Genomic DNA, 11,460 nt, shown 5'->3' on the forward strand with positions numbered 1-11,460 from the left:
CAAAACAAAATGTCCAGCACGGCTGGAAACAACTTGACACAAGCTAACAAGGCTGCTGTTTAAGGACTAGGACTTTGAGTTCAATGGTGCTCTAAGGCAAATCTTTGGATCAAAGCTGGCAGTTAACAGATTTAACAGGAGGGCCACCATAGCTCTTCACAGCAAACAAAGAGCAAAGACACACGTGAACGGGTGATACTCAAGAAAGTCCATGGTGAGCAGGAAGGGGAGAGAGAGACAGCGCACGGGATCTTTCTGGGTGAGTCTCCATGTTCTCCCTGTTCCTGTGTGGGTTCTCTCTGGTACTCCAGCTTCCTCCCACAGTCCAAAGACATCAAGAGGGGACTAGGCTGATTGATACTCTAAATTGACCGTAGGTGTGACTGGGAGTGTGAATGGTTGTCTGTCTCTATGTGTTGGCCCTGTGATGGACTGGTGACCTGTCCAGGGTGAACCCCACCTCTCACCAGAACACTGCTGGGATAGGCTCCAGCTCCCCCCGTGACTCTTAACAGGATAAGCAGAAGAAAATGGATGGATGGATGGAAGTTACATCCAATGACCAACCATGATGATAACCTGATTGAAGTGTGGGAAAAACATATCTCACAGCCACAAATGAAACACAGCGTGGGAACGAATTACATCGCATGGCCACATATTGATCAAATAGAATGGACAAGTTTAGTCTGTAAGCCACAAATTCATTAAAAAATTATGGGAACATGTTAAATCTATCTCTTCATATTGTGGGCGCAGCGTACATTTTGTGTCCTAAAATTAATCAAAGTTTGGTAACAAGTCATAAATATATATTATACACACACACACACACACACTTACATATTTATGTTTCATTTTCAGTGCAGAGAAGGGAAAACCTTTAGTGATCAAATATATATTTATTTCCATATTCCTCCATACAAACAATTTTTTACTCAAAAATAAACTGTTGTAACTGGTGAATCAAGAAAAGTGCACAGTCATGGCTGTGAACGGGGTCCACAAAGTAGTTTGAGAGTGGTTAAAGCTGTGTAATGATTTCATAAAAAGCAACAAATCCTCAGTGTTCACACACAGAAGTCCTCTATGATGGTTTCCAACACCTGAGTTGTACTGGAGTGTGTTCAGCTCTCTGGTCAGGCAGAGGCACATCAGGGGTTGTGCTCCACTGTGCAAAGACTCATTGGATTAGAAAGATCACGGTGGGCAATTTATCCCCAGATGATTCGACTTCAAGTGCAACAGCCCTGCTAACGTAGCTGTCGTCACAATAACGGGGCTCAAAAGGTGTAAAATCATCGTTCTCAGAAGGGGGGGGGGGGGAATGAGACGCTCGCTCTCCGTGCAAATCTACTTGAGGGGCTTTTGATTTGACCACTGTGGTCTACTTTGCTCATGCACTTGAATGAACCAGTGTCACTCCAGATGTAAACCCTAGAACAAGGGATTTTTCTCTCAGTTTAGAGAAATAATAGACTACGTTTACCGCCCTCTGAAGATGCACATGTTCAAAGGGTGCAAGGCGATGCCACAAGCACTGAACTGGCTGGTTGGAAGCATGATAGCTCCCCCACCAACACACACAGTTTTTAAAGCATGAAAACTTCAGCATCTTTTTAATCGAAGGCAGCAGCCGTGTAGACAAGCAGGTAAACACAGGTGTTACTCGTGACATTAATGTTCTAGTTAAGAACCTTCATTAATAAGATTACTGACACCTGTGTTTACCTGTTACGTCAAAACGGCTGGTCTTCTAGTTGATGTCTTTAATGTCCTGCGTCGTGTTCAGGTGGTTGGCCAGTTCTTGCATTACAGCATCTTTGCCGATCTGATCATTCCTCCTCTTCTCCATGACCAGATCCTCCAGACTCTGGAACTCCAGGACGTGACTCTTCTTCTCTGAGAAGTGGAGTTTTAACCTGTACGGCTGCTTACCGATTCTTATTTCTCCTCCGATTTTGAATTCCCGTTTTCCAAAGCGGCACCAGGCAGCGAAACACTCAGAATTCCTCCAATACAGCTCCCGGTCCCTGGAACCGACATGATCTAGGGCGTTGCGCGCTATCACCTCCGGCGGGAGCGCACGGTACCGGTACAGGCCGTTCACTATCCTCCCTCTCTTACCCTGGCTGACATCGGTGAGAAAGTTGTTCTTGATCTCTGCCCGGTGCAGATGAACCACCTGGAAGTCCCCGATGTAAACAGCCCAGTGAGGATACTGTCCGGTGGCCACGAACTCCAGCAGGTCTCCCGGTCTGCACTTGTTCAGCAGACTCTCCGCCGAGTGCGTGGCGGCCCCCGTGCTCCTCTCATAGATACACTCTTCCCGGTAGTAGATGGAGCACTCCAGCTCGTCCTGGGGGTCAAAGGGTTTTTCCTCGTTGTTATCCCGGTGGTTCTCGGATGAGAAACGGTCTACATGCTCGTCATGGTCATCGTCGTCATCATTGGAGAAAATGTAAGAGACGCCTATGCGCGGTCCGTCGTCGTCCGGGTCGATCCCATTTGGGTCCGACGTTGGCACTTCTGCGTAATTTAAATGCGTTAGTTTCTCCACCTGGTTCCCCATAAATCTTTAGGGTGGATGGAGGCGACTAAAGGTGAACACAGCCGGCAGCAGGAGCCACCTGTCCGGGATTCAGCAGGGGAGGCGGAAGAAGACGCAAGTTGACTCAACAAAACCCAGCTTGGTACAGAGGGCACCGGTAATCCATGTCCAGCTGTATAGATCCTCCTTGGAGCTCCACCTACGCGAACACACACACACACACAGTCTGTAAGACACCAATCTGAAGTGCGAGGTCAAACTATTAGCCTGGTTTACATTCCCAACAGGTGCGACCTGACACACCTGTTGGCTCAGTTTCCACGAAAGTCAGCGAGGTTCCTGCTGTTTATGTCCTTTCCTCAACATCCGTGCTGACAGATCTCAGTCGCAGCCTCTGTCCTCTCCAGAGCAATAAATGCAGCGCACACACTCACCATCGGTGGAATTGAGAGGTGGTCATGTACTGGCTGCCGTGCTCCGTCCCCGGGTTCTACAGCCAGTGCGCGCGTGTTTGTGTAGTATCAAGCCCAGGAACACAACCAGTTGGGAGGCGTAGTCACTTAAAGAGACAGTAGGCGCTTCCTATTCACGCGAGTGTACCGTTTATATGGTCGCCAAAATGTGAGCGATTACGCTGGTGGTGGATCTGACTGAGGAATGTAAACAATGTGATTTAATCTAAATTAGATAACTTGGATAAATAGGTACTTTATTAATCCCCAAGGGGAAATTCCATAGGAATGGATGAGGATGAGTTTCTTTGGTGTGTGTGTGTGTGTGTGGGGGGGGGGGGGTAGTCAAACTATCAAAAACCTTATTTGTACAGAGTCCCTGAGCGACCATAAAGAGGAAGAAAATGTAAAAATAAAAATTTTAATTAAATTGAATCGCAGACAAATGACTGCATTGTTGGGACAAGTTACATGGTGGGCACTATGAAATAAATGTTAAAAAAATTTCTTAGCCACAAATTATAACTCATAAATTAAATTGTGGAAAACAGTAACATCTGGCCATAGACTGATTAAATTGTGGGAACAAGTTACAGCTTTTGACCATGAATTAAAAAATTGCAGTAACTGATGAAGCCACATTTCACTTTATCTGTCTGGATGCTTACAAAAGAGCTGTCATTCCATAAAACATGAAGGAAACTTAAAAACAGCATTTTAAGTGACATCAGAAAACACATTTTACCCCCAAAAGCAAAAGCCTGTGGTGATTCAGAATAAATAAGTTGCCAGGTAATCATTGATCATTTTATTATTCAGTTTCTCCGTGGTAGATGATGTTTGACATTCCAAGATTGTCATTTAGAGTTATAAACATTAGGTATTAAGAGAAAATGAACTGCAGCCCTGCTGGCAAACTGGTTCACTGGTTTTGAGGTGAAGTCACAATAAATAAAACAAAACCACACAGTCAAATTCCAGATGCCTTACATTGTAATCCCATTCAAAGAAATACGATGGATTTGATTTTGCTCTTATTGAAATAAACCTTTGTATTGGAACAATGTCTGTAAATATCTGTGACAAACACCACGGGATAAGATGGGTGATTTCCTGCTGCACCATGTCTAACATAAAGCAGCCTCCACCAGTGAGAAAAGCATCAATGTTGAACATGTATTTTCTCAAACTATCACTTGTAGATCTAGATAGCAGGTTCAAAGCAAATGGGTTTCCTTGCTCTGAAGCAGGAAGTGAGAGTGGGCAGCCTCGGAGACAACTGTGTAGAAGTGGGTCAACTCTGGAGACAGCAGCATGGAAGAGGAGCGTGGTACCTGCTGGCAAACCAGAATTTAAGTTCTCCTGCCTCTCCATCCAGCTTGGACACGGCGGGCCAAGGCAAAAGTAAGCCCTTCCTGGGCAAACCAGATATGGAGGCTTACAGCTGCCATCACACCTCTGTCTCAGACTTTTACACAGATGAATGAGAATTCCAGCTTAAGCAGAATGCGAACATCTGATTCATTTCACAGCTCCGCATCCATGCGAGCAGCTGGCTCCGACCCGAACACCACGCTGTCGTACATACGCATGAAAATTGTTGTGAAATTACCTGTGTCATAACAAGTTGTGCTGTACACACGATTAGATTCAGAGAATTGGAATAGAAGCAGCATGGAGCCATGAGGCAACCGTGCCAGTTAATGTCCTCATTGGCCAAATGCTCTTAATGCTGCATGACCTACAGCTTGGAGGGAAACTGCAATTAAGATTGGTTAAAATGGCCGGTGCAAGGTTTCTACATGACCTTTGTTGCTCTCTAATAGCCATTTCACAGGAGGCGCAGAATAGTTTAACAAATGAGGTCAAATTGGCTTATTATGAAACGCCGTAAATAGAGGCATTCTATTCATCAGCAGTGGTCAGTCCTACACAGAGAGCTGAGATATTATCATTCAGTTCTTGTGTTCCGCCGTAGTGAACCCTATTCCTCCAATGTCCTAATGAAGACGCTGCACCCTTGTGGATCTGTCAACTTACTACATCATCCAGACAGAGAAGCACTTCCAGACCCATAAACAAGATCGATGGGAACGATTTTATGCAAATATCTACATCTTTTATTCACATTCAATAAGAGTGACGTAAACAGATGCTCCTGCTGCAGTTTAAACATCGCCTAGAATAGAGCTTTCCACAGATATACTCATTCACGCCAGCAAATGCAGGTAAACAAGAGAAGAGAACAATCAGCTCAAAACGTAGTAAACCCCTAAATCCTGCGTTTCAAGACATGAAGAACAATTACCAAGGGCTTGAGGATAGAAATGAGGAGCTCTAGGTCCGGCTGTTCTGCCTCTTGTGGTTCTGGATCCTTCTCTTCAGATTCTGGTCAGGGATCAGGTCTGACTCTTTAACATCTGTGTTTCCACATCCCACCACGGGACAGCTGGAGAACAGAGGAAGACAAGACACAAACCCACCTCTGATTTCAAGTCCAGCTGAATTTAAAATGGCCTTTTAACCCTTTTAGATCATAACCCCAGTTATATTGTGCACCTATCAAACAAGTATATGACAAAAGTTGTCTTATTTGTATTCTTTTGTCAAGATCCCATTAAGTTTTCTTCCTGTAAAACTAAATCTGATGTTTGCATTAACTATTGATACCATATATATACAATTATATTACAACATCACACATCAACACCTGTCAATCATCTTCAACCTAAAGCAACTCTGTGCTAAGTTTTCATGTCAGAATGCTGCTGCAGTAGAGTGTTTTTTGGGGACAGGGAAAACATGACTTTATTATTTGGGGTAACCTGATTCATATTTGAGCAGAAAATATTATCCCCCTGATCACTCCCAGTGTACATGGCTGAACTAGGACTAAATACAGCCTCCCAACTGGTGGAGACTAGTTAGTTGGCTTATGGAATTTCCTGATGGGCTTTGCTTGTTGTTAGCTGCTGCTAGAAAGCTAAGCCAGTCAACTGTGCAGCTAATGTTAGCAGTCCTATTAGCTGATTCAGCCCTGTAGTGCCAGTGGAACTAGAACGTGAAAAGAAAACCTACAAAACCACAAAGCACAATATGTTATGTATTGAGGTTTGCAAAATCATGGAGTTGATGTCTTTTTATCCCATGACTTGTCAATCTAGTAATCATTGTGAGGGTGCTAACTGGCAGATGGCAGCACTGCTGGATACTGTGACTGTCCCTCCAACAAGAAAAATTAAAGCTGTGGAAGCAAATAGGACTACCTGCTGTGTCATCTGGACTATGAAGCTACTAATCATGTTTCCATGTCAATGCAGTATTTAAGGAGACCACGGCCAATGGTGGCTGCTATTATAAAGTGTGACTGCGGTCCTCCATCTAATCCCGACCAAGAAGACCCTTGAGGTATTTCTGATATAAATGTGCATGAAGGTACATGGTGACCAGTAAGACATCTTTCTTTGACAAGAACACAGACTAGCGCTGGCATTTCAACTGTTCCCACACAGAATCTCATTCCAACATCAAAGCAGTGTAATAAAGATGACGTGAATGAAGGCAGCAGCTGCCTAGATGTTTATTGCCACAAACCCTGACTCAACTCTCCAGCCCTCCAGGGGAGTGTGTCTTACCGGCATTTCTTTTTGTTGCTGTGTCTTTTTCTGATCAGGCTCAGTATAGCTCCTTCTTCATAGAGGTGGGTACATTTCTTATTCTTAACTGGGTTCACCATGTCCTCCTGTAACACAGACACACCAGTGCCTTCCATAACCACACATGCAGAGCTGCTACAAGAGCAAATCAAGCTGGTGCTCCATGTTTCTCATGTACTTTTTTCCATTGGCCAGATGAGACTACGAAGGAGAAATGTAAGAAAATGGGAAAAAATTAAGAATTAACTGCTTTTAGGTGAAGTACGCGCGAGAGTGGGTTACCTGTGTGAGAGGGCAGGTGAAGTTGACTTGGGTCTGTGTAACAGCGATGTCCGCATCGAGCTCCTCCACGGGCTCCGATAACTCCTGGTTGCCTGAAAACATTAAGAACACAAACACAGTGAGCGGCTCAGTTTCTAAACACACTGCAGGGTTCACACACTTTTTTTTTTTCAATAAATTTCCACTTTTTACATGCCACTGAGAAAAATTTTCCTTGACATCTGTTTACACATTTAAAATAAACCACATTTCTTAAACCACATTAAAACTTACTAATCTATATTTAACTAAGATTCATAACCTATGTGGTTTGACGCAAAATGATTTATATCTACTAATATACTACAATTTGCAGTTACTTGTGAGGGAAATATAAATGACTCGCCCAAAAAATTATGGATTTATTTGTTTTTCAAAAAAATCTCCAGGCTTAGAAATTATATTTTCTAATTCCTTGTCTTTTCCTGGTTTTTCATGGCCATATGACAACATAACTTAAAAAAAAAGCAAAGATGGCGCTGGTCAATCACATAGCCGCATATATCTATGCTGCCACACATGGCTTTGAGAGGGTATCAAGCACATCAGGCATCAGACAAAAATAAATACTGCAATATTCTGATAATAGTATTGATACATTGGTGCCATATGTTACCATTTCCATCAAAAAAAGCAGCTAAAATATCAAATACCTCAAAGATGATGAAGGTGCTCAACTCTCACAACTGTTCTAGTTGTGATGCAAGGATTTACAATTACACAGCCTTTTAAAAGATCAAGATTAGAGTTGTAATTATGCCTTTACTGTTGGGTAAATTTAATTATATATTACTTTATGTTTGCATAATGTACACATATTAGTCCATTTCTGTGTTGATAGTGCATTTCACACTTGAAAACAACCCTTTTATTCTAAACCACGAAGCTTTGGGCCTTGAGTGGGCTGTGCCCTCCCTCTAGTGGGCCGTGAGCTCCCTCTAGTGGGCTGTGAAATTCTCAAAAGTAGAAGCTCTTTTTGTTTTCCTCCAAAAATAAAAAATTAATCTGGAAAATTCTTTTATTTATCCAACAACTATAGTTAATAACTAATTATTAGTAGATAATTTTCTCAAACTATTAATATATTAACAATTATACTCCAAGTAAACCTGGGGTTTTGGGCTATGCTGACATTTTCACTCATAGCAATTCAAAGAATCTGATTGTATATATCCATTAAGGAATGGTAGTGTTGGATTTTAAGCATACATTTCAAATAGATAGATTATTGGATTAGCGAAAATAATTTTGGATTCTTCTTACCGGCCAGACCTTTTGATTGTATGACTAGGTTGGTCTTGAAATGGAAAATAAAATTCAGAGCACCTGATTTAAGGCACATTTGGAATTAATAAAAATCTGCAATTGACTTGAGATCGGTTGCCACTGACTATGAATAATCATAGTTTACTTGATATGACAATTGTTTGACTGCCCTAGAACAAAATTATAATGCAATAAAAGAACCAAGTGCTAGCATTTGGGACACAACAAATCTCTGAGCAAAGCACATCAGATTTCTCCCAGTTCCTCTGGGTCCTTACTAGAGAAGTAGCACTACCTACTTTTTATCTTGATGAACTTTGCAAAAGTCACATGGATAGAAATAGAAATGATCCAGTTTTCTAACAGTGTGATTAAAATGCGGGGATGGATTCCAATGGAAAGCATGTTCCGCAATCTTTTTAATCAGGATTCAATGAGAAAGAACAAGAAAATAGCAGCTCCGGGGTGACAGGTAACATAATTATAATAGAAAAAGCAAAGGGAATTGTGTAATTAAAATAATGTTAATTATCCTAGAAAAGGGACATATCCACAGATATTACTCTCTATAAATCCCTCCTGTGAGAACAGCTTTCATCAAACTGAGTCCTGGACATATTTCTCGGAGTCTAGAAGAGGAGAACTTCTCCTATTACAGGAGAGGGTGTACCTTGGTTCAGACAGTTCTTGATACTCTCCTTGAAGGCCAAGACTTTGTGGTGTTTCTCCAGATCTTCATCAACTAGTCGGGTGATTCTCTCATTAAATTGCTCTTTCACTTTGTCAGACAAGCTGAACATGGCCTCTGGCTGCTGTGTCGCAACCTACAAAGATGAGGAGAGCACGTTAGGTTGTTTCCTTGGCCTTCATCATGGAGTCAACTTCACTGTTTCCCTGATGTTAAAAGCTGTTGCCATTTTCAGAATAGAATATTGAATGACCTCCAAAAGGACCAATCGTCTAGGAATGCGTCATGAGAGTGACCCGTTCGTTTAGTAAGAGAGTACAATTATTTTCCACCTGTGTAATTAGTAGGTCAGGTTGCTCTCACCTCTGCCATGACTTGTTGCACAACATCAACAAAGTAGTAAATCTCCCTATCCATCTTGGCACACTCCAGCATCATGGCCTCCATCTCTTTGATGCCAGGGTTCACCTCCCCATCTGCAACAAAGAAGAGGCTGCAGCAGTCAGAACAGGTCAAGTGTAGTGGTTATCAAATAATTCAATACTGTGCAAGTACTCTTACACAGATAGCCTCCTGGACGTGGTTACAACCACCCCTCTTTCATGGCCGATAAAGCATCCATCTGTTTCACTACTACTGATGCAGTAATTAATACGTGTGCTACTTCAACTTATTCATAAATCATTGGGTAGTGCCATTTGTACTCATGCATCCATCTTAGACACTGAGCATGTATTTCAGATGAAACAAAATACAGAATGATTTAGAGGACACCAACATCTACAACTGTTCGACAGTTGAGTAAAATCAGACGAAGATGACGTATTTAGTTAAAGTTATGAATTAACATATACACTCTCAAAATTTAAGAACATAAATAAAAGCAAAATGTTCTAATTATTTGAGACATTAAAAATGCCATTTGAGCTTGGACATATTTGAGGATTTATTCAAAACTGAAGGCCCACTGAACCAGCATGGCTACCACAGCCTCCTGCAGCAAAACGCCATCCCATCCAGTTAATGTTTAGTTGGACCATCATGTATTTTTCAACTGGACAACGACCTCAAACACACCTCCAGGCTGTGTCAGGGCTATTGGACCAAGAAGGAGAGTAATGGAGGGCTGCGTCACATGACCTGGCCTCCACAGTCACCTGACCTAAACCCATCCAGATGGTTTGGGATGAGATGGACCACAGAGTGAAGGCAAAAGGGCCAACAAGTGCTCAGCATCTCAGGAACTCCTTCAAGACTGTTGGAAAACCATTTCAGGTGACGACCTCATGAAGCTCATTGAGAGAACACCAAGAGTGAGCGAAGCAGTAATCAAAGCGAAGGGTGGCGATTTTTAAGAATCTAAAATATAAAACATGTTTTGAGTTATTTCACACTTACTTAGAACTACGTCATTCTATATGTGTTCATTCATAGTTTTGATCCTTCAGTGGGAAGTCATTTCAAAGGTAATGTGGTATATATATATATATATATATATATATATATATATATATATATATATATATATATATATATATATATATACACACATATATACACATATATATACATATATGTGTATATATACATATACATATATATGTATATATATGTATATATATGTATATATATGTATATATATATATATGTATATATATATATAATACATACACACACACATATATATCATGCTCAGGGACATTTAACTGAAGGACGAACACATTGTAATGCAGCAGTTTGAGGAAAATTTTGTGGAACAGAAAGTAAGTTTTATAACTACAATGGGATGAAAAGTAAGAGAATACCAATTTATCAGGTAAAGGGCTGATACTAAAAAAAGAAGAGAGAAACTACTAAGTTTCTTAATTACTGCCCACCAAAGTGAAGCACACATTAATTGACGTTTATCAACTGAATTCATAATAGTACTTTAACAGTTACGTCAACATGCAGTGCAGTATCTAAGATGACGTAATTAACCACTGGAAATACATGAAATCAACAGCAACCATATGACTATGAACTGAATGAAAACTAAAATATGGAGATATATAATATATAATCAACAAAGCAAGTGGGGGTGACTAGCATTAGCTTTCTAATGTTATTTTACCCTGAGCAGCTTCCGCTAGGTCCATTGCCACATCCGTCACAATGTCCATTCCCGTCCCGATGTCAGCCTGGCATGACTTCAGGCTTGACAGTGTCCCATGAACCGCGCTCATAGACATAATGTACGATGATCTGGGTAGATAGGTAACCGCTACCAGCTACCATAGGCTGCTTACCTTTCAGCGTATTAGCCTAGTTAGCTAGCGAGATTACACCGACAACTGTTCGGCTTAGTTTAACGTTGGTTACTCACAGACGGAAGACAATACGAAGTTGAATAATACGTGTGTGTGTTTGTTTCTCAGTATTTCAGTAAATTAATCGATAAAGCTAGCCAAGTAAGTCAAGGGGTTAAATCGCCCGCGACCGCGAGACGCTGATGCCTAACATCCGGGCATTTTTTCCTTTCAAAGC

At 41.5% G+C, this 11,460-nt stretch overlaps 2 protein-coding genes across 4 annotated transcripts; both read right to left on the reverse strand.

Annotated features, from left to right (window-relative positions):
- Positions 1-838: 838 nt before the first annotated feature.
- lratd2b (LRAT domain containing 2b) lies at positions 839-2,587 on the reverse strand. Its single transcript, XM_086219039.1, has one exon. The coding sequence runs from the start codon at positions 2,570-2,572 to the stop codon at positions 1,757-1,759; it is 816 nt and encodes a 271-aa protein (XP_086075165.1). The 5' UTR covers positions 2,573-2,587; the 3' UTR covers positions 839-1,756.
- A 27-nt stretch (positions 2,588-2,614) lies between these two features.
- On the reverse strand, positions 2,615-11,458 carry nsmce2 (NSE2 SUMO ligase component of SMC5/6 complex). Of its 3 annotated transcripts, none has more exons than XM_086219040.1 (7): positions 11,048-11,458; positions 9,298-9,410; positions 8,917-9,070; positions 6,942-7,033; positions 6,639-6,745; positions 5,312-5,452; positions 2,615-2,750 (listed from the first exon to the last, which is right to left on the reverse strand). In XM_086219040.1, exons 1-6 carry the CDS (start codon positions 11,163-11,165, stop codon positions 5,341-5,343), a joined length of 696 nt encoding a protein of 231 aa, XP_086075166.1. In that variant the 5' UTR covers positions 11,166-11,458; the 3' UTR covers positions 2,615-2,750; positions 5,312-5,340. The 3 variants fall into 3 exon arrangements, with proteins under 3 accessions (XP_086075166.1, XP_086075167.1, XP_086075168.1); XM_086219041.1 differs by lacking the exon at positions 2,615-2,750 and adding an exon at positions 3,797-4,337; XM_086219042.1 differs by lacking the exon at positions 2,615-2,750 and adding an exon at positions 3,797-4,340.
- Positions 11,459-11,460: the final 2 nt, after the last annotated feature.

This window comes from Aulostomus chinensis, chromosome 11, assembly GCF_037954235.1.
Source record: "Aulostomus chinensis isolate RoL2024-O1b breed Wild chromosome 11, RoL_Achi_v1.0, whole genome shotgun sequence".
Lineage (NCBI taxonomy): Eukaryota > Metazoa > Chordata > Actinopteri > Syngnathiformes > Aulostomidae > Aulostomus > Aulostomus chinensis.

Bases quoted from the DNA above. Each gene is read 5' to 3' on its own strand.
- lratd2b (XM_086219039.1), bottom strand. From the start codon at position 2,572: ATGGGGAACCAGGTGGAGAAACTAACGCATTTAAATTACGCAGAAGTG.
- nsmce2 (XM_086219040.1), bottom strand. From the start codon at position 11,165: ATGTCTATGAGCGCGGTTCATGGGACACTGTCAAGCCTGAAGTCATGC. The intron at 7,034-8,916 runs GTACACCCTCTC...TAATGTTTTCAG, and splicing joins CAAGAACTGTCTGAACCAAG to GCAACCAGGAGTTATCGGAG. The intron at 6,746-6,941 runs GTAACCCACTCT...TCTGTGTTACAG, and splicing joins TCACCTGCCCTCTCACACAG to GAGGACATGGTGAACCCAGT.